This window comes from Monodon monoceros, unplaced genomic scaffold (assembly GCF_005190385.1).
Source record: "Monodon monoceros isolate NGI ecotype Baffin Bay Population unplaced genomic scaffold, NGI_Narwhal_1 Super_Scaffold_11, whole genome shotgun sequence".
In the NCBI taxonomy this organism is placed as follows: domain Eukaryota; kingdom Metazoa; phylum Chordata; class Mammalia; order Artiodactyla; family Monodontidae; genus Monodon; species Monodon monoceros.
Window position 1 is genome coordinate 95,699,552 of NW_021703767.1, and position 21,746 is coordinate 95,721,297.

Consider the following 21,746-nt stretch of genomic DNA (forward strand, 5'->3'; position numbering starts at 1 on the left):
ACTACATCCCACATGCATGCCGCAACTTACAGTTCACACGCTGCAACTCGGAAGCCCACATGCCGTGCTTCTTAGCCCTCAACTAAGACCCAGCGCAGCCAAGATAAATAAATAAATATTAAAAGAAAATAATAACCTAGTTCTCTCTCACAGCCTCTGGCGTACACTCCTCTCCCACACAAGGTTGTCAACCCGTCTTCACCCCTCTCACAGAGGACTAGCTCATTTTCTCTACCACCTCCACCTACTTCCTACTGGATTCAAATCTTTTCATATTGAATTTCTGCTGACCTTGAATTAAACCACATCCTGTTTTGGGCCACAGAAAAATCAAGGGGGAAAAGCAGAGCTTATAGTCTGTAATGATTTTTTGGCTGCTTAATCACATGTACAATATCAAGGGGAACAGCATTCCAGAGACAAAGCTGCCTGTTAGTTCACCTGTACACCGTGCTTATCACCCTGTGACTTAGGCGTGAGATATTCTACTGAATTGGTATCACTTCCCATTCTGGAAACTAACAAATTATGAATCAGCCTATAATTAAATTAATAAGGACTCCAGACACTGAGACTTTTAAAGCAAAGCATTATTAGGTGCCTCAAGAGCAGGAATCTTACCTTCTAAGTTCTTTTTGGCACTTAGAAAATTGTTGGTATTCAACAAATATTAAATTATTTAATTTAATATTGAAATAATTTTCTGTTGGTTTATGTCCAATTAAATACTAAAATTAATCTTACTGTCATAGGAAGGAAGCTGACAGCACCATATAAGCAGAACAAGTCTTCATTTTCTGTTTGCTTTGTTAAAGCTATGACCTGAAAAATTAGTTCAACTCGCTGAGCAATCTGTTTACTCAAGTCAAACACAACTCCTAAGAAAGTGACTCTCCTTTTATCTAAGGTGGACTCTTCCAACTAGAATCACGGAATGGTTGAATTTACTAGCTGGAAGTTACTTTGTGTCATCCAGGTCCGTCTTCTCAAACTTTGATAACCATACAAATTAGGAAGAGATTTTGTTAAAATGCATATTCTGATTTAAAGGTCTGATGCTGCTGGTCCCCCAATGACAGTTTGAAGAACAAAAAATCTACGCCTCATTTTACAAATGAAGTCCAAAGAACTGAAATGACAGTCACTTTATCATTGTTCCAATGTTTTCCACTATTTAGACTAATTTTAAAATACCATGAATTTGAAACGAGGACTGAGTGATTTCTGGCAGATGAGGAAAAAATATTAACTTCACAAAATTCTTAGCTTTGATTTGTTTTTTGTTTTCCATGATCTAACCACATGCTAAAATGCTGTGGAGATTCATTGTTATTAGAGAATCATTTTAATCCACACATAACCTGTTCTTATCATAATCCATTAACAGGCTCACTGTGTTCCCATAGGTGCATGACAGTGTACTGAGTATCATGTCATGATATACTCACTCTTCCATTCCGCCACCTTTTCTATTTTACCTTAGTTAAACAGTTCCAAAGATTCTGGTTATGTTCTGCAGGGCACTGTTCAATATGAGGCTAGATTATTCCATCTCCTTCTTCCACGTCTTAACTAGAAAGCAAGCTTGAGATAAGAAGAGAAACAGGGGCTTCCCTGGTGGCGCAGTGGTTGAGAGTCTGCCTGCCGATGCAGGGGACACGGGTTTGTGCCCCGGTCCGGGAAGATCCCACATGCCGCTGAGCGGGTGGGCCCGTGAGCCATGGCCGCTGAGCCTGCGCGTCCGGAGCCTGTGTGCTGCAACGGGAGAGGCCACAACAGTGAGAGGCCCGCGTACCACAAAAAAGAAGAGAAATAGGATGTCTTTTCTCTACTTTTTTTTTTTTTTGCCACGCCACAAGCCATGTAGGACCTTAGTTCCACTGACCAAGGATCGAACCCGTGCCCCCTGCAGTGGAAGCATGGATTCTTAACCACTGGACCACCAGGGAAGTCCCTGTTTCTCTACTTTCTGATTCAGTAATTTAAAAACTACAACTCAGAGTTTCCTTGAGAGTTAGTTTAATTTACTGGGTTCTGGGGGGAATTCTGCCAATCTCTTTTATCCTTTTCATAGAATTTAAAAACCTTTAATAGTAATATTAAGAAATATTTAAATATGTACATGTACTAATTATTAGTTCTCTGGTGTCTCCATTCCTCTAAGAAAGCAAGTAGAGGGTCACTAGTAATTGTCCAAAGGAGAGAAGGTGCTTCTCCCTTTGAGCCTCACACCCTTAGCCTCTAGGGAAAAACAGAATGAAACTTAAGCCTAATAGCTTCTTATTTTAAAAATAAATTCTATAAAAACACAAATAATGTCAAGAAATACCTGTTGCATGTCCACTAGGTACAAAGCCCTATATTTCATACAATAAATGTAAAATGCAACTTTTGCCCTTGAGTCTAGTTGGGGCAGTCTACTTAGGAAGTTCACACATACACTGGTGATAAATAATTCAAGATTACATAAAAATCCAAAGCACTAGGGCAGTACAAAACAAATTGCTAATTTTCTGGAAGAGCAAGTAAGAGCTATAGAAGTTCAGAGAAAGGAGTGATTATGTCCAGCTAGGGTGGAGAAAAAAATTTTTTTAATCTCTGATAGCAGTTATCTCAGAAGATAAGAGTGATATGAAACAGAAGCAGCTTTCTTTCATCTGGAGAGGACTTTCTCAAGGCCTACCTAACTGAAAAAATGCTTTATGGAGGCCTAACTGAAAAAAAATCCTTTGTTAAGTTGTAAAGTCATAATGTAATTTCAAAGAGACCTGGGATCTCTGGCAAATTAACATGAGATAAGGCCACAGGCTGCTATTTAGCCTTGTCAGGTCTGCTTTTCCTTACTGGAATCGCGACCTCCAAGACCCATTCCAGTGTAGGATTGTAAGATTCTCGGACCCCTTGGAAACTTTTGGTTTGAAAACTTTACTAGACTGTGAGTTCATGTATAAAACTTCCCCAGCATCTAGCAAAGTCTATGGCACTTGGTACGTGTAGGTTGACACTAGGATTCTCAAATCAGCTTTTCATTTATTGAACATGTTTTTTGAGGGTTTACTACATCATAGTCCCATGCTAGACATGCAGGTAGTAATATAAAAAACCTTGCCCTCAAGGAGCTCACACTAGCAGACATGTGTCAATGTAAAGGGCCAAGACAATTCACTGGGGGAAAAAATAGGTCTTTTTCTTGGAGGAGGGTTAATTTGTTTTAACAAATGATGCTGGAACAATTGAATATCCATATACAGAAGAATGAAGTTGGACTTCTACCTAAACCATTTACAAAATTTAGCTCAAGATGGATCAAAGATTTAAGTATAAGAGCTAAAATTATAAAACTCTTAGGAAAAAACACAGCAGGAAATCTTTGTGACCTTAGATTAGACAATGGATTCTTAGATTGCCACCAAAAGCACAAGTAACAAAAGAAAAAGATAAATTGAACTTCATCAAAATTTAAAATGTTGGTATTTCAAAGGACACAATCAAGAAAGAGAAAAGTCTTCCCTCAGAATGGGAGAAAACATTTGCAAATCATATGTCTGATAAGGGACTAGTATTCAGATATACAAGTAACTCTTACAAAAGACAAATAACTTAATTTCTCTTTGTGGGCAAAGAATTTGAATAGACATTTCTCCAAAGAAGACATACAAATGGCCGTAAAAGCATGAAAAATATTCATTATTAGTCATTAGGGAAATGCAACTCAATCACTTCATACCTACTAGGTTGACTATAATCAAAAGATGGATGATAACAAGCGTTGGCAAGGGTGTGCAGAAATTGGAACCCTCATACATTGCAGGTGGGAATGTGAAGAAGTGCAGCTACTTTGGAAAATAGTTTGACAGTTTCTCAAGATGTTAAATATTGAGTTACCATATGACTCAGCAATTCCTTTCCTAGTTATATAACCAAGAGAATTAAAAACATATGTCTGCACAAAAAGCAGTACACAAATGTTCATGTAAGCATTATTCACAGTAACTAAAAAGTGAGATCAAACCAAATGTCCATTAATTGAAGAATGGATAAACAAAATGTGGTATATCCCTAAAATGAAATAGTATTCATCTGTAAAAAGGAATGAAGTCCCGAAACACATGACAATGTGGATAAACCTTGAAAACACTAAGCAAGAGAAGACAGACACAAAAGGCTACATATTGTATAATTCCATTCATATTAAATGTCCATAACAGACAAATCTATAGAGACAGAAAGCAGGTTAGTGGTTGCCAGAGGTTTCAGGAAAGGGAGAACGGGGAGTGATTGCTTAAAGGTCTTGGAGTTTCTTCTGGGGCGATGAAAATATTCTGGAATTAGATAATAGTGATGGTTACATGACATTGTGAATATACACTGAGTTATATGATTTAAACATGAATTTTATGTGAATTATATCTCAATAAAAAGTAAATACCTGGTAAGTATTATTAGAGGAGTATAAACAGAGTACTATGAGAGCGCTAACTCCATCCGGGTGAGGCTGTGAAGCCCAGAGGATGAAAAGGTTGAGCAGAATCTGAAGAATAATGCCAGATGACAATAGTCGGTGGAGAGGGTCAGCATATGGAAGAGGCCAGGGCATGTATTTTGCAGGTGGACTTCGGTTCCAAAGCTAATCCTGCCACTTACTAGCAGTATGACCTTGGACAGGTTACTTAATCCCACTAAAATGAGTACCCTACCCTCATCAGCTTCATGGGTTTGCTGTGCAAACTAGATAGGATACTGTATGTAGGGCACTCAGCAAGGACAGTTGGCCCTCCATATCCTCGGGTTCTGCATCCACAGATTCAACCAACTGTAGATCGAAAATATTAAAAAAAAATTTTTCAGAAAGTTTCAAAAAGCAAAATTTGAATTTGCCATGCTCTGGCAACTATTTCATAGCATTTACACTGTATTTACAAATATTTACATAGCATTTACATTGCATTAGGTATTATAAGTAATCTGGAGATGATTTAAAGTATACAGAAGAATGCACATAGGTTATATGGAAATACTACGCCATTTTATAGAGAAGAAGTGAGAACCCATGGATTTTGGTATCCGAGGGGGTCCTGGAACCAATTCACGGTGGCTACCGAGCGACAACTGTATTTAACAAGTGTAGCCTTCTCTTTCTCCTCTCAGCCTCCCCTTATTGCTATTTTAGGTGAATTAAAATTGGGTGTAAAGGCAGGGCAGTGAAAAGGCCTAGCTTTTGTCTGCCTGATGAGAAATTTAATGAGGATTAAGTATAAAGGCAGTTGGAAGCAGAGGAAGAAGGTGTTTTAGAGTCAGAAAATAAAGACTCTGTAAGCCACAGAAGGAGCTTTGGATTTAGTCCTAAATCACCTGAAATTTTAGGGAGAAGAGGAATGTAAAAACATTGGTTCTTTAGATGAGAGCAGAGAGAAGAATGACCCAGAAGAGACAAAAATCCTAGGGCCTCAGGAGAGGACACAGATTCTTAACTTCATTAAGTAAAACCAATGCCTACATCTTAGAAGCACTCGATGAGGCTTATTTGCTGGTAATGAATTGCTAGTGATTATTTGATGACAGATTTTCTAATTTTTCTTAAATTGCTTGATCCAGCAAACATTGTGATAAAACCAAACCTTAGATGATTCCAGCAAAAGAAGGTGCTTGCTTATTCTGGGGAGCAGTGCAGCTCCAGTCTGAGCACTATGTGGCAAAACTGAAAGCCTTGGTTCTAATTTTGACTCAGGCAGGTTATGTAACTTGCTGTGTATTTATTTCCCTTCAGAGAGTAAATGACGACAACTTTAACCTAACTGACTTCAAAATATTATGAAAATAAATAAACGTTTCAAAGCTCTTTGAAGTCCATTGATGGAAAGTACCCTTTAATCCAAAATTGCACTATGTAACTAGACAGTGAAATCTTATTCTTTTCCTGAATAAATTTTTAGTGTTCCCCCTCCAGTCTTGCCCTTGAACATTTCTACAATTACAACAACAACAAAAACACCTTCTAAATTCTTATTCTGAGAAAAAGTCCCTGCAGTATACTGCAGTAAAACTTTAAATGTGTACATGGTGCATTGTAGTTACAAAACATTTTGACAAATACAATCACATTTCTGGTAAATATTACTGTTATCCCTGCTTTAGTTATGATGAACTTGGTGTTCAGAGAGGTTAATTGGATTGGCTAAGAGCACTCAGCTGGAAATGGGAAGGATCAGTGCTTAAACTCAGGTTCTTAACTCCAAATTTCAGGCCCTGCCCATCTTCCTGCATTAAACGAGACAAAGATTTATATACACAGATGTGGTTTATATCTTTCATCTGAAAAATTTAACTGGGGAATGAGCATTCATGACACCTAAATTAGGTTGGAAATGTATTAATCATGCTTTTTATTTTGTATATTTTATGATGCTTTGATATCTTGGTGGCCTTACTGACAGAAGAGAGGCTGCCCCTCCCAGGGCTTTTATCTCTAAAAATTATCCTAGAGATAGCAAATGACTTCTCCTCTGTGAATGTGGCTTTCATATGCAAACCAACCAATCCAAAGCCCATATCCCCGACTTCCTCCTTTATTTAATTCTCATACACCAAGCCAGTATTTCCCCTGTTCTAAATCACCCCTCCCCACCCAGGGCCAGGTACTGGACAACTAGAGACCACCGCTGTAGACCAGAGCCTACTAAAAATATTCAAACTATCCAATCCCAAATTTACTTAAACTTTCATATGCTGCCTCTTCCATTCCTTTCTGCAGAAACTACAATAAAGGCTCTGGGCCATGCTTTCTCTTTCACTCCTTCTGCCTCCAGACTGACCCTGGTGCTTCCCCATGTGGCCCTGCATGGTGTGGCATGCTCCCTTTCTTTGGGAACTGTAAATAATAAACTCTTATTTCAAAAGCAGTTGTCCTTATGTCTTTCACCTTACCATACCTGATTAAAACACATCCCAGGTGTGAATCAAGATAAGTACAGTTGAACAACGTAGGAAGTTAGGGGCACTAACTTCTGTGCTGTCAAAAATTTGTGTGTAACTTTACAGTTGACCTTCTGTATCCACAGTTCCACAACCACAGATTCAACCAATCACATATCATGTAAGTACTGTAGTATGCATTTACTGAAAAAAAATCCATGTAAAAGTGGACCTGCACAGTTCAAACTCATGATGTTCAAAGGTCAACTGTACAGTATTGTTTCTTAACTAAGAATAAGTAAAGAACTGAAGAAAAAAGAAAGCAATGCTCTATCCATCATGGACAGGGAGTGAAAGAACAAATACCCTTTTTTCAGTGTGTTACTTACACACTTATTTATTTCAACACATTTATTTAGAGCTTACTATGGTGCCTGGCACTGTGCAAGGCACTGAATATACAGTCATGAAGAAAACAGGTTTATTCCCTGTCCTTGTGAGATTCACAGTTTAGAGAGAAAAAATAGGCAAGAAAATAAGTGAACAAACCCACAATTACAAACTGTGGTACCTGCTCCAAGGGAAATAAATATTGTGCAGTGACAGAGAATAATGGTGGGGAGAACTCTATAAATTGATCTGGAAAAACCTATCTAAAGAAATGACCTTTATGCAGAGAATTAAAGGGAAACAAGGAACTAGATTTGCAAAGTATGGGAGAGAATATTCCAGGATTGTATGGAAGGCCATGAGGTAAGCAAAGTGGCATCTTTGAGGAACTGGAAGAAAACCACATACACTGACATGGAAGGATATACTATTAAGTGAAAATGGTTGCAAAAGAGTGTATATAGTCCAATACCATTTTTGATAAAGAGATACATATACTTATATGTATGTTAGTACATAGAAAATCAAAAAGAATATAAAATAAGCCGTTAATGATTATTTTTGGACGTGGATTGTAGTGGACTTTCACTTCCTATTTCATATATATTTCTGCATTATTTAGATTTTTGGACAATTTTGTATTCAGGATTTGCTAGAGGTAAATATTAAAATTAAGTTCTATATGATTGTATGCTTCTGTCACATAACTTTTCCCCAACTTCGCTAACTTTTCATTCCTGTTCACTAGCTTTGCTTGTTCCCTATAATGTATTTTGTTCTGCCTCCTGTTGTCTCTGGCATTTTATGTAATTAAGAGAGACTTATCTACCATAAATAGAACATTACAATTAAGATTTAATATGAAACTGATATGACACTGTTTAATACATTAGGAGCACACAGGCAAAAATCTATTCTCAGATACTGACACTAAATATTTTAAATTACAGCATATGCATGTTAAAAAATGTATCTGCTAACTAACTTTTAAAAGTAAGGGGGACTTCCCTGGTGGTCCAGTGGTAAAGAATCTGCCTTACAATGCAGGGGACACAGGTTTGATCCCTGGTCAGGGAACTAAGATCCCACATGCCTCAGAGCAGCTAAGCCCCTGTGCCACAACTACTGAGCTCATGCGCCTCAACTAGAGAGCCCGCCGTGCCACAAACTACAGAGCCCACGTGCTCTGGAGCCCTCATGCCACAACTACAGAGCCCATGCGCCCTGAAGCCCGTGTACCACAACTAGAGAAGAGAAAAACCCGTACACCACAACTAGGGAGAAGCCCGTGCACCACAAAGAAGATCCCGTGTGCCGCAACTAAGACCCAAAGCAGCCAAAAATAAATAAAATAAATAAATCTTAAAAAGAAAAAAGCAAGGATGGCCTCACAAAAATTGCATAACTTTTGGAAATACAATACGAGGATTATTTTCCTTTACTTTAAGCATAATAATTTGTGGCAAAATTTTAAAATAATTACAGCTATGCTTAGTGAGCGTTTATTATGCTCTACTGTTTAGATACATTATTTCATCTTTTTTCAACTTGTACAATAAGTGTGGTAAATACTGTCCCCAGTTTTCAGATTAGCAAACTGGGGATTAGAGCAGTTAAGTAAACTTCATTTATTCAATGCATAATTATTGAGCACTTAATGTTTAAAGAACTAGGAATGTAGAGGTAAACAAAATGTGTAGTTTATAACCTGGAGGTTGATGGGAGTAGTATATAAACAAACAAATATGTACATAACATAATGTGTGGAGCATTGAAGTGTCATGAAGAAAAGTAAAGTGAGATAAGGGAAGGAAAGTGACGAGAAGCCCACGTTGGGTTAGGTGGTGGGGAGTGAGCTCTGCAGAGATATTTGAGCAGAGTCCTGGATGAAGTGAGGAAGTGAGACCTGTGTAAAAGGCTTTCCCAACTGGGAAGTAGCAAGTGTGAGAAGGAAAAGCAAGGACGCCAGAGTGGCTGGAGCAGAGTGAACAAGAGAAAACTCTCTGCTGAGTGTGATGGGCACTGGATGATTTGAGCAGGACAGTGATGTGATCTGATTTACAGCTATAAAGCTTACTTAGACTGCTCTGCGGAGAGTAAATTACAGAGGAGCAAGAATAGAAGCTGGGTGACCTCTCAGGAGCCTATGGCAGTGGTCCAGGGGAGAGATGATGGTGGCTTGGCTTAGACTGATAACTGTGGAGGTGGTGAGAAGTGTCAGATTGACTTGGTTTGTATTTTGATATCTTCATGCGTGTTCATGATAGTGTGGCCAGAGATGAGGTTTTATTTGTATACATATCTAAATTTTTCTTGAAAACAGTTGACTTACAGTGTTGTGTTAGTTTCAGGTGTACAGCAAAGTGATCCAGTTATGATGAGGTTATATTTTGAAGGTGGAGCTGACAGCATTGCAAGAGGTCACACAGCTAGAGGATGGCAAAGTCAGGACTGAAATCTAAGTTTGTCTGTTTCTACAGCTCTACGTAGCACAGCTCTTCCAGGCTGCCACAATGCTAAGTAAACATTAAGCAAAAAGCAGAATGGAAATGAAAGTCCATAGCAGCTTCAAGTGTTTATCAAGTACCTACATGCTTGAAGTAAGGCTTCATGGCACAAGGCAAAAAACTGCAGACTGGATGGATAGGAGGTTAGGAGATCAGAGTTCAGATTCTGCTTTTGCCATGGATTCTTCCTCGGCATGGGTCACATGACGTCTAACGTCCCTTTAAGCTTTAAAGCTCCCAGTTTGTGCTATTCGGCCCCTGGGGAAACATAGCCAACTAGTAACAGCGCCAATCACGGGTATACAAGGGAAGATACGATTGATAAGCATACGATTAACATACTGATTATTGTAAGAGTAGATGAGAGGGGGCAGGACTAGACTGTCTCTTCAGTTTCAGTACTATTTGCTTTAGTCAAGGTATTTGGTTTTAGTATACTGTATTACTTTCAAGGAGAAGAGGAAGCAAGTCCATATACTGCGTCATTCCAACCTACAGGATGTACTAGAATTTTAGTCCTCATTCATCCAAATAGTCAAGCATTCATTCCCTCAACAAGCATTTAAAACCTATTGAGTATTAGGCATACTCAGTAGCATTTATTGAACAAATTCAGGTGAAGGAAGGCTTTGATAAAAAGTTAAAAAAAGAAAAAAGAGAACTTTTTTAGACTTTACAGTTGGTTTTTTAAGGCTGGACAACAATCTTGTAAGGTGTTGCCCCGCTTTTTTTCACGTTATAAAACTAAGACCTCAAAAAAAAAAAAAAACAACTAAGACCCAGCACAACCAAATAAATAACAAAACAACAACAAAAAAACTAAAACGTGAAGCAGTTTCCCAAGGAGGGTCAGTACTTTACCAGAATTCAAATCTGGGTCACTTGACCTTCTGTCTCACCATATAGGATATTAGGACAGCAATCAAGTCTAGATGGGGTGTAGGACAGTGTATGCACTATATTAACTACCCTGCAAGTGTCCAGCACGAGGTGATCAGTGATTTAGAACACAGGTCAGCATACTTTTTCTGTCAAGTGGACCATTACAGTGTCTGTTGCAACTACTCAGCTCTGCCCTTGAAGCACAAAAGTAGCTGTAGGCAATACATAAACGCGTGAGTATTGCTGTGTTCCAATAAGACCTAATTTATGGACACTGAAATATAAATTTCACATAATTCTCACTCGTCACAAAATATTCTCCCTTGGACATTTTTTTCAATCATTAGAAAATGTAGAAACCATTCTTAGCTTGAGGGCTGTATAAAAACAAGCGACAGGCTGGATTTGGCCTGTGGGCTTGTGCTAGTCAGTTTGGGCTGCTATAATAAATATCACAGACTGGGTGGTTTAAACAACAAACAATTATTTCTCACAGTTCTAGAGAGTGGGAAGTCCAGGATCAAGGTGCTGGCAAATGTGGTGTCTGGTGAGAAACTTCTTCCCAGTTTGCAGACAATGGCCACCTTGTTGCTCTATCCTCACATGGTGGAGAGAGATCATCTCTCTCATCTTTCTTCTTCTAAGAGCACTAATCCCATTTATAAAGGTTCAACTCTGATGACCTAATTACCTCCCAAAGTTTCCAAATACCATCACATTGGGGATTAGGGCTTCAACATTTGAGGGGGGACACAAATACTCACTCCATAGCAGTTTGTGAGGGGAGCTCCAGCATCCGTGAAGGGCTCTGTGATCGCTCTTCTCTGTAGGCCAGACCTTACAGTGGGAACTGTAGCCACTGAACTGGGGAACCTAAATGCAACAGGAGTAATTGGATCCTAGGGTTGCAGGGACCAAGTGGCGGCACTGGTGGACAGCAGAGTCAGAGCAGCAATCCGGATAGTCTGACTTGTGCAGACCTATGTCATTGGCTAGTTGATCATGGTATTCCTAGAAACGAAACAGATAGGAAACCTACGAAATTCTTTTTTTTTTGCTGTATGCAAGCCTCTCACTGTTGTGGCTCTCCCATTGCGGAGCACAGGTTCCGGACGTGCAGGCTCAGCGGCCATGGCTCACGGGCCCAGCCGCTCCGCAGCATGTGGGATCTTCCCGGACCAGGGCACGAACCCGCGTTCCCTGCATCGGCAGGCAGACTCTCAACCACTGCGCCACCAGGGAAGCCCTAAATTCTTACTTGAACAGTATCAGTAGAAAAGTTCTAGGTCAAGTAATCAAAAGTCTAACCTGAATCATAAAAAGAGAGTCATATCCCTTCAATCAATTCCCAGACTTGAGCTGGCTTACAGACCTCAGTACCCCTTAAATAAAGAAGAGGCTACATCCCCGACAGAAAGGACACTGGTACACCAGCCAAAGTTTATACAGTTAATCTTTCTCCAGACTTCATTCACCAAAGGGACTTACAACCTTTTAGCAGGGTAACTGTGCACTGGGGAAAAAGAAATAATCAGACCATTTGGGGACTACTGGATGCTGGCTCTGAACTGACATTAATTCCAGGAGATCAAACTGGTAGACCCACTGTGGTCTACCAGTTACAGAAGGGGCTTATGGAAGTCAGGTGATTGAAGGAGTTTTATCTCAAGTTTGTCTCACAGTGGGCCCAGTGGGTCCCCAAACCCATCCTATGGTTATTTCTCTAGTCCTGGAATGAGGAATTAGAATAGATACACTGAGGGATTTCCCTGGTGGTCCAGTGGTAAAGAATCCGCTTCCAATGCAGGGGACACAGGTTCGATCCCTGGTGGGGGAACTAAGATCCCACATGCCGCGGGGCAACTAAGCCCACGGTGCCACAAACACAGAACCCATGCGTCCTGGAGCCCACACGCCACAACTAGAGAGAAACCCACACGCCTCAACGAAAGATCCCACATGCCGCAACTAAGACCCGACACAACCCCCCCTAAAAAAAAAAATAGATACACTGAGCACCTGGCAGAATCACCACATTGGTTCCTTGACCTGTGGAGTGAGGACCAGTATGGTGGTAAAGGTCAAGTGGAAGCCAGTAGAACTGCCTCTACCTAGGAAAATAGTAAATCAAAAGCAATACCGTATTCCTGGAGGGATTGCAGAGATTAGCACCACCACATCCCCGCTCAACTTGCCTGTTGGCCTGTGCAGAAGGCAGACAGATTTTGGAGAATGACAGTGGATTACTCTAAGCTTGACCAGTTGGTGACTTCAGCTGCAGCTGCTGTACCAGATGTGGTTTTTATTGGTTGGGCAAATTAATATATCCTCTGGTACCTAGTATGCAACTATTGATCTGACAAATGCTTTTTTCTTGATACCTGTTAGTAAAGACCACCAGAAGCAGTTTGTTTTCAGCTGGAAAGGCCAGCAATACACCTTCACAATCCTACATCAGGGCTAAATCAACCCTGCAACCCTATGTCATAATTAGTTTGCAAGAATTTTGATCACCTTTTTCTTTCACATCATATCACACTGGTCCACTGGTCCATTACATTGAAGACATTATGCTGATCGGGCGTAGTGTGCAAAAAGTAGCAACTACTCAACTTATTGGTAAGACATTTGTGTGTCAGAAGGTGGGAAATAAGTCTGAGAAAAATTCAGCGACATTTCTTCTTCCATGTCAGTGAAATTTCTAGGAGGTCCAGAGGTGCGGGGCATGTTGAAATATCCCTTCTAAGGTGAAGGATAAATTGTTGCATCTGGCCCCTCCTACAAACAAAAAAAGAAGTCTAACACCTAGAGGGCCCCTTTGGATTTTGGAGGCAACATATTCCTCATTTGGGTGTGTTACTCCATCCCAAGTGGTAGCGGCAGATAGGAATGCTGTTTGGAGCCTTCGGCAGGACCCTATAGGGAAATCACAGCACAGGTCCTCAGGATTTTGGAACAAAGCCCTATCACCCTCTGCAGATAACTACTCTCCTTTTGAGAAACAGCTCTTGGCCTGCTACTGGACCTTAGTAGAGACTGAATGCTTAACTATGGGTCACCAAGTTACCATGCAAGCTGCTCATTGTGAACTGAGTGTCATCTGGTCCACCAGACTGTAAAGTTGGGTGTGCATAGCAGCATTCCACCATCAAATGGAAGTGGACTATACATGATAGGGCTGAGCAGGCCTTGAGGCACAAGTGAGTTACATGAAGAAGTGGCCCAAATGCCCATGGTCCCCATTCCTGCTATACTGTCTTCTCTCTCCACCATGTGAGGATTCAGTGAGAAGGTGGCTGTCTGCAAATCAGGAGGAGGGCCCTCACTGGACACTGAATCTGCCTGCACCGTGACCCTGGACTTCCCAGCCTCCAGAACTGTGAGAAATAAATGTTTGCTTAAGCTGCCCAGTCCACGGCCTTTGTCATAGCCGCCCAAACTAAGACAGAAATAGTAGTTTGCCAATCCCTGATCTAGCATTCAGAGGAGCACTGTCCAATAGAACTTTCTGTAATAATGGAAATGTTCTGTATCTACACTGTACAATATAGTTGCCACTAGCCACATATGGCTATTGAGCGCTTGGAGTATGACTAGTGCAACAAAGGAGCAAAAATTTTAATCTATCCTTCTTTTTCATTCCTGGAGCCTTTTACCACTTCTTTAAGGATTAATACAGTTTCCCAACCAGTTTCCCTGTCTCCAGTTTTACTTTCCTCCAATCCATCCTTGCTAGAGGGATTTTTCTAAAATATATGATGCTGGCACTTCTCCAAAGCAACATTTCCTGGAAACTTTAGAAAGAAATTCAGCCTGTTAGCATGACACATAAATCTCTTCATTAGGAAATCACAAAGAGGTAAAACACCTTCCTCTGTTTCATCAGATAAGTGATGATAAATTTCTTGAGGGTAGTCCTTTATCATACTTTGTCTCCACTAACATTTCACACAGTGGCTTGCTGAATGATGCAGGAACGAAAACTTGAATTTGGCCATGGCAAGCTTAAGTTAGAACCCCATTTCTGGTACAGTCTAGCAGAGTCACCACAGGCATTTAATCACCTTGAGCCTCATTATATTTCTTTTTTTTTAAATAAATTTATTTATTTATTTTTGGCTGTGTTGGGTCTTCATTGCTGTGCACAGGCTTTCTCTAATTGCAGCGAGCGGGGGTTACTCTTCATTGTGGTGCACGGGCTTCTCATTGTGGTGGCTTTTCTTGTTGCGGAACATGGGCTCTAGGCACGCAGGCTTCAGTAGTTGCAGCATGCGGGCTCAGTAGTTGTGGCTTGCAGGCTCTAGAGCACAGGCTCAGTAGTTGTGGTGCATGGGCTTAGTTGCTCTGAGGCATGTGGGATCTTCCCAGACCAGGGCTTGAACCCACGTCCCCTGCATTGGCAGGCGGATTCTCAAACACTGCACTACCAGGGAAGCCCGAGCCTCATTATAGGATTGTTGTGATGATCAAATGAGTTTGTGGAAATCCTCTGCTTTTAGTAAAAGGCTATACAAATGCTAGTTGTTGTTATAATAAATATTGGGTTTTGAAATGTTTCTAAAAAGCAGTACTGGGGATTCTCTGGAGGTCCAGCGGTTAGGACTTGGCACTCTCACTGCCGGCACTGGGTTCCATCCCTGGTCCGGGAACTAAGCTACTGCAAGCCACTGCCAAAAAAAATAAAAAATAAAAAATAAAATAGAATAAAATAAATAAAAAGTACTGGCCTAATTTTACCTAATATATGTTCTGACTTTTAAAGCCAATCTGCATGAGATGACAATATAGATATAGGCCTTAGATGTTCAAAGGAAAGAGGGATGAAAAGGCATAATTTTGGCCCATTTATTCCAAACATTCCTTTGGATTACGCATTTTTCGGTCTAAGACTGCTTTCTTCAGTTTTGTTTTACTAAACAAAAATGTCAGCAATACCAATAGACAGTTGATTTTTTTTTTTTTTTTGGCCACGCAGCATGCAGGATCTTAGTTCCCCAACCGGGGATCAAACCCACACGCCTTGCATTGGAAGAGTGGACTCTTAACCACTGGACCACCAAGGAAGTCCCAACAGTTGATTCTTGAGAGTTAAATGACAATGGCATCATATGAGCAGCTCAGAAAAGAAAGAAAAAGTAGTAATATCTTATTTTTAAGCATCTACAGGGACTTTTCAAAGGGGACTTTCTCAGTGAGTTCTCCTAGGAGTAGGAGGAAGGTCACTGCTTTAGATAAGAAAATAAGGTAAAGAAACAATGTTAACGTACAGGCAGAAGTGGTAAAGGACAATTTACCTTACATAGGCAGTGGTCTCTTACCTTCCCTAGGGACATCCTGATCACAGGATTTATAAGATTAAGTATACTTTTCATTAGACCATATTACACTTTGCGATGAATTTATATCACTAATTCATTTCTCAGTTCTTGAAATGAGACTCCACCATCTTAAAACATGGAAAAAGAAGGCACTGTTTGTGATCAGTATGCTGTTTTTGGTGAAGGACAGTAAAGATTTATTATTCCTTGAACTTAAGGTTGCCAAAGCGCTTGATGGATGTGTCAGATCACTTAGAATGTGTGGCTGTCTCTGTAAAACCCACTTCACTCTCCAGATTAAGATTTGTTGGAAGACAGGGACTTGTTTCACTCAAATTTGCATGTTTGTCTCACCCTGCTTCAGATTAGTTGCCATATGCGTAGAATATAGTAAATTACATTAGCAAACTGGTGGCCATTCCTGCTTGTTCCCTGCGGTATGCAAGTTTGCAATCTCCACTGACCACTCTGTAAATTCACGTCAAACACATGAATGATATTCATAGGGTAATCATGACGATTCCTTAACCGTCCACCTTGTGGGGATCTAGAACACTGTCTTTGAGCCCAAGAGAGGAATTGCCGGTTCCATCCCCAAACTGCCATGCGCCCCAGGTAACAAACCCTGCAGCTACCATGGCATTTCCTCTCACTCTGACACCTCATCATCCAATCCTCGTGGTATTCTCTTCCATCTCACTCTTTGCAGTTCATAGGCTTTGATATATTTTAGATGTTCTTAAAAATTTTAACAGTCTAATCAGAACTTTTCATATCTTAGTTACAGACACCCTCCCCAAGAAGAAGAAGACCCTAGGCAAAAGAAAGCGAGCACTGGGGAAGGTGAGACACTGGTATCTAAACTGGAAACCTGGTCACTTTCCACAGCAAGCAAGGCTTGTACTGGGAGGGGGGATTGGAAGACGAGGACCCCACGTGACCTCGGGGGCCCGAGGCTAGCCGACCCCGCCCCCTCCCTCGCCGCCGCCGTGGCCGCCGGGGGGCGCATGCGCAGCCCATGGTAGTGATGGAGGAGAGAAGATGGCGGAAGCGGAGTGAGTTACTTGCTGGTGACTAATGTCGTAACCGGGGGGGCGAGTGGGGGGCAGCGACACGTCCCCTTGAGCTCAGGGCTCTTTCGCGGGCAGTGCGGGGAAAGGGGGACGTGAGAGTTTTCTTATCGTGGAGGACCCCGCTTGGCCCTTGTGGGGAGACGGAGGAGAACTGTAAGGGTCCAGTTACCTCCAGGCGGGAGCGCCCCTTCCGCCGTCTGTCCCCGGATTTGCGGGGCCCTGTGCGCAGGGTTGTCCCTCGGACCCCGACCGTAGGAATCTTCCGGAAGATGAGCCCGACTGGACCCCTCAGGCGCTGTCATCCCTGCAACTGGGCCCTGCGGGCAGCCTTGTGACGGCTGCCGAGCCGGGGGCCCGCGGAGGCTGGGTAGGGCTGGGCGGGCACTGCCAGGCCTCCTTCGCGCTCGCCTCCTTCCCCCCCCCCACCCCGCCACCCCGCCCAGCGCCACCCCACTGCTTCTCAGTGGGAGAACGCGAGACGTGGGGCTGCTCACCGTCCTCCCCCGGGAGGCTTGGAGGAGGTGTCGCAGCGCCGACCTTGCAGCGGCGGGGTCTGTTGCGAGTCTGACGAGGCTGAAAACACCCTGCAAGGAAAGATCTTCCTTTCCTTCGGGTCTCTGGCTGCAGTGTTGATGCCGCCCTAGAGGGCCACATTCCTGTGTGGCGGTGTGATGGTATGCTTAGTTAGCGACTCAAACTTAGTGTTTCCTGGGTAGGCCGCTGGTGCAGCAGAACTGCCGTTTGTATTTTGCAGGCAAAACTGTGCGTAGACGGCGGAGTTACCAAAATTGTTCTTTTGTGCCAGGTCTCCAAATGCAGTGCACTGGTTTGGCCGGTTCTACCCACCGATGTTTAGACCTGTGTCTCGCATTTGGATTCTCTGTGACCATATTTAGTTAGTTACTGAACTGCTTACCGTAGGGTTTGAGGTTGGGCACATGGCTGAGCAGAATAGCACTGTAAAAGGACCAGAATTTAAGCTGGCTTTTTGCATATCTTCGGTACGTGGTTCAGAAGTGCTATGACAGGTAGTAATTTGGTAAAAAGTTTATCTACCGCTATGTCTGTATGCTGTTGAACAGTTACCATATGATGCTGTGATTTGATGATTGGAAGGCAGTTTGCAAAACTACAAACCGCCCTCCCCCCCAAAAAAAAACCCCAGCGAAGCATAAAGATGTGACATTTACTAATCAAAATAATTAGTAACAGTCAGCTCCCCCCCACTTTTTTCCTTTCACTTTTCCTCTTATTAAATCGGGATTTTTTTTAACCATTTGATTTCTGAAAGAGCACATAAATACTATTTACATACATGATATAAAGAACAAAGAAAATTTGTACATAAAAGGGCACCGTACGGGAATAGTGCATGCATACACAGTTAGTGCCAAATTCCTTTGTCTTTTCATGAAGTAGAAAGTGTTCTTGTTACATTCTTGTCAATGCTGCTTCTATGAGGTGGGTCAGGTTTTGTCTCTCAGAAGAAAAGACTGATAAGAAAAGCAGATAAAGCCAGTATATTCTCAAGTGTGCTTTTCACCATTGTGGTGCATTTCTGACCCTTCAAAAAAATACTGTAGTTCTCGTTTCTAACAATATTAAGCCCCTCAGAATTGACTTAATATGTTGTTTGGATTTGTTAAAATACAGATTCTGTATTTAGTGGAATTTTGTACCACAGCAGTGAAATGAGTTTGTAATATTGTAGGGAAAAGAATCAGTGTGGTACAAAACTGCACTTTACTGTCCGTACATGAGGAAAGGGACATAATTATGCTGTTTTCAAAATTTGGAGCTATTATTTGTGAAAAAGAGATTTTTGTAAGGAAGTGGGGAAATTGTTTTCAGCTGCTTCTCTTAATTACCCAGTCAGAGTAATGTGCTTATGAGTATTACTCAGTTATTACATGTAGTGAGGACAATGTTGTAGAATAATTAGAGGGAAAGCAGTGTGAGTTAATAAATTTTTTTTAAAATTATTTTCTAAGAGAGCTTACTTTTAAATAAAGTATATATGGTAACCAAAAACTAAGCTAATTGACTAAGCTAAACTACTAAACTAAGATAACACAAGTCCATAGGCATCCTATTTTAATGTCGAGATAAGAATGACTTTAATATGTAATTAGTATGGTCACAAGGATATAAAGAAATATTTTAATACTCTGACATTGCTTCAGTTTTAATTTTCCTAGGTAGTTAAGTATTCCGTCATCACCTGTTTTGGTTTCAAAACACTCATCTTCCTTCAACAATAAAAAGGTAACTTTAGGCCAGGCTTTATCTGAGTTACATATCCTGAGTCATTTGAATTCAAATTTAGTAGGTATGAACCATTAAATATGCTATATATTTGTGAAGTATTTTTCCCGGGCACGTATTTATGGTGACTGTGTGCTCTCTGTATTTAATGAGGGCCTTCTTAGAAATTTAGACTGTTGCTGATTATTTCTTGGAATAATTATTCTTTAAACACCACAAGATAATGCTTTTGCCAATATAAATCCTTTGTGTTATCTGATAGGTTTAAGGACCACAGTACAGCTATGGATAGTGAACCAAACCCTGGAACATCTTCGGTATCGACAACAACCAGTAGCCCTACCACGACCACCATCACCACTTCCTCCTCTCGAATGCAGCAGCCACAGATCTCTGTCTATAGTGGCTCAGACCGACATGCTGTACAGGTATTTCAGTTACCATGATGCATAGGCTAAGACTGAGGATGTCATTACTTTTTGCTTAAGCCAGATGAATCTATTGTTTCATGTTCTCAAATGAGTTACATGATACCCTCTAAATGAGTACAGTTAGAATTGTTCATGTTTGGAACAGCCAACAGAGTTATTGAATAATCATTCTATTGAGAGGGCCTACATTTGTCAGCGTGTAGCTTATAAAACAATATGTTGGGAAAATTATAATTGGAAGGCCTCTAGGTACTGCTACAACATTGACAAACTCAACCAAGAGCCCCAACATGAAGAATGGCTCTAGGTTTTTCTGATTATTTTACATTTGAACCCAAAATATGGACTTAGGATCTATTCAGATCTGTTCAGCTCTGTAGATACATTAAGAGGTTCATTTTAAACCCAAGTGGCCTAAGAACCCTAAACAGGAGGATCCATTCAAGAGCTCTAAGGGGCAGAGGAGGAAGGGAATATTTAATTAGGAAAAGTCTTAGGCTCTTCACTTAGTTGGGAAAATAAAGTTTACGTCGTTAACCTTTATAATAATGGAGGTTGAGGCAATATGGTATAGCATGAAAAGGGCATGGGCATTGCAATCTCATGTGCTCTTTGAATTCCATTTTCTTTATCATTAGTAGGTATGTAGCCTTGGGTGAGAGGCATAATCTCCTTGAGCCTCAGGAAACTGAAAAATGAGGATGAGACCACCTGCTTAGTTAGTTATGAGGATTAAAGGAAGCATCTAGAATTGTGTGGGGCACATTATATATACTCAGTAAACAGTAATAGCTAATACATGTTGAATACTTGCTGTGTGCCAAGCATTTGATACGTTCTTTATATGGATTTTCTCCATTTAACAAATGGGAAAACTGATGTTGTAAATTGGCTAAATAACTTTCCTAAACTCACATAACTAGTTGGTACTGTAGCTTTAGAGTTGTGCCCTTGGGACTTCGCTGGTGTCCAGTGGGTAAGACTCCAAGCTCCCAATGCAGGGGGCCCAGGTTCGACCCCTGGTCGGGGAACTAGATCCCACATGCATGCCGCGACCAAGAGGTCCGCATGCCGCAGTGAAGATCCTGCATGCCATGGCTAACTTACTTGTTTGTGATGTAGTCATCTCCCTGATACATTTTTCTAGAGTGGAGATCCCAGTATACTGGCTATTTAGCTGTTCTGTGGCTTAGGATTCTGAAGCTACTGTGGAGCAGAATCAGAATTGTTGGAGACCTAGTCAGTTCAGTAAGAATTCAAACTGGAATGGAGAGTGTGTTTTTAATGTTTTTCACCTTTCTCTGAGGCAAGGGATATAGGGAAGAGTATCTAGAGCTTGAGCATACAGATGATGTGACATTTTAAATGCCATTTTGCTCTCTAGCTTTACCTAAGCTGGATGTGTTAATAAAAAAAAGTTATTGAAGATGTGTAGATACAGATATATCTCACAAATAGCACTAACTCTAATTCTTATGAGATCATAGAATTGCTTCCCTTTAAATGTAACCAAATCAATATTTACTGAACTACCTAAGTAGTTCTTTAATACCTTTCAGCTTTCTTTTTCAGTCCTGAGAATCCTCTTCCCCTTCTTTGCTCCTTCATAGGAACAAAATAAGAACAATATGCTGTATCTTTAACTTGCATTTAAAGAGTCTCTCTCCCATGAGTACAGTGTTGAGTCGTAATGAAAGACTGTGCTGACAATAGAAAAAAATTAACTATACTCTGACAGAAATATGTGCCAAATAGGTTATTCATTTTTTATTTCAGTTTGATTTTAGAATTTTGTTATGGAATTAGAAGAACATATATAGATTTACCTGACGAAAAAGACATATTGTTGTGATTCTAAATCACAATGCAGATCTATAGTCCCCTGCAACTAGGTGTCAAAAGCCTACATTGGTTTTGTGACAGGAGTCTGCAGTAGGTATAGCAGTCTTTTTTTTTTTTTTTTTTTTT

General features: G+C 40.9%; 1 protein-coding gene across 9 annotated transcripts in view; it reads left to right on the forward strand.

Moving 5' to 3' along the window:
- The first annotated feature begins 17,022 nt into the window (after positions 1-17,022).
- Positions 17,023-21,746, forward strand: part of PHC3 (polyhomeotic homolog 3) — an 84,344-nt gene continuing 79,620 nt past the window's right edge. For 6 of the 9 annotated variants that reach the window (XR_003792281.1, XR_003792282.1, XM_029213854.1 and 3 more), the window contains exons 1-2: positions 17,051-17,064; positions 19,610-19,775. Coding sequence is in view for 6 of the 9 variants with exons in the window: in XM_029213854.1 (XP_029069687.1) it covers positions 17,051-17,064; positions 19,610-19,775 (180 nt within the window). In the remaining 3 variants the exon portion in view is untranslated. Of the gene's footprint in view, positions 17,065-17,720; positions 17,757-19,609; positions 19,776-21,746 lie in introns of those variants that run through there. The other 3 variants (XR_003792283.1, XM_029213856.1, XM_029213855.1) reach the window with 3 other exon arrangements.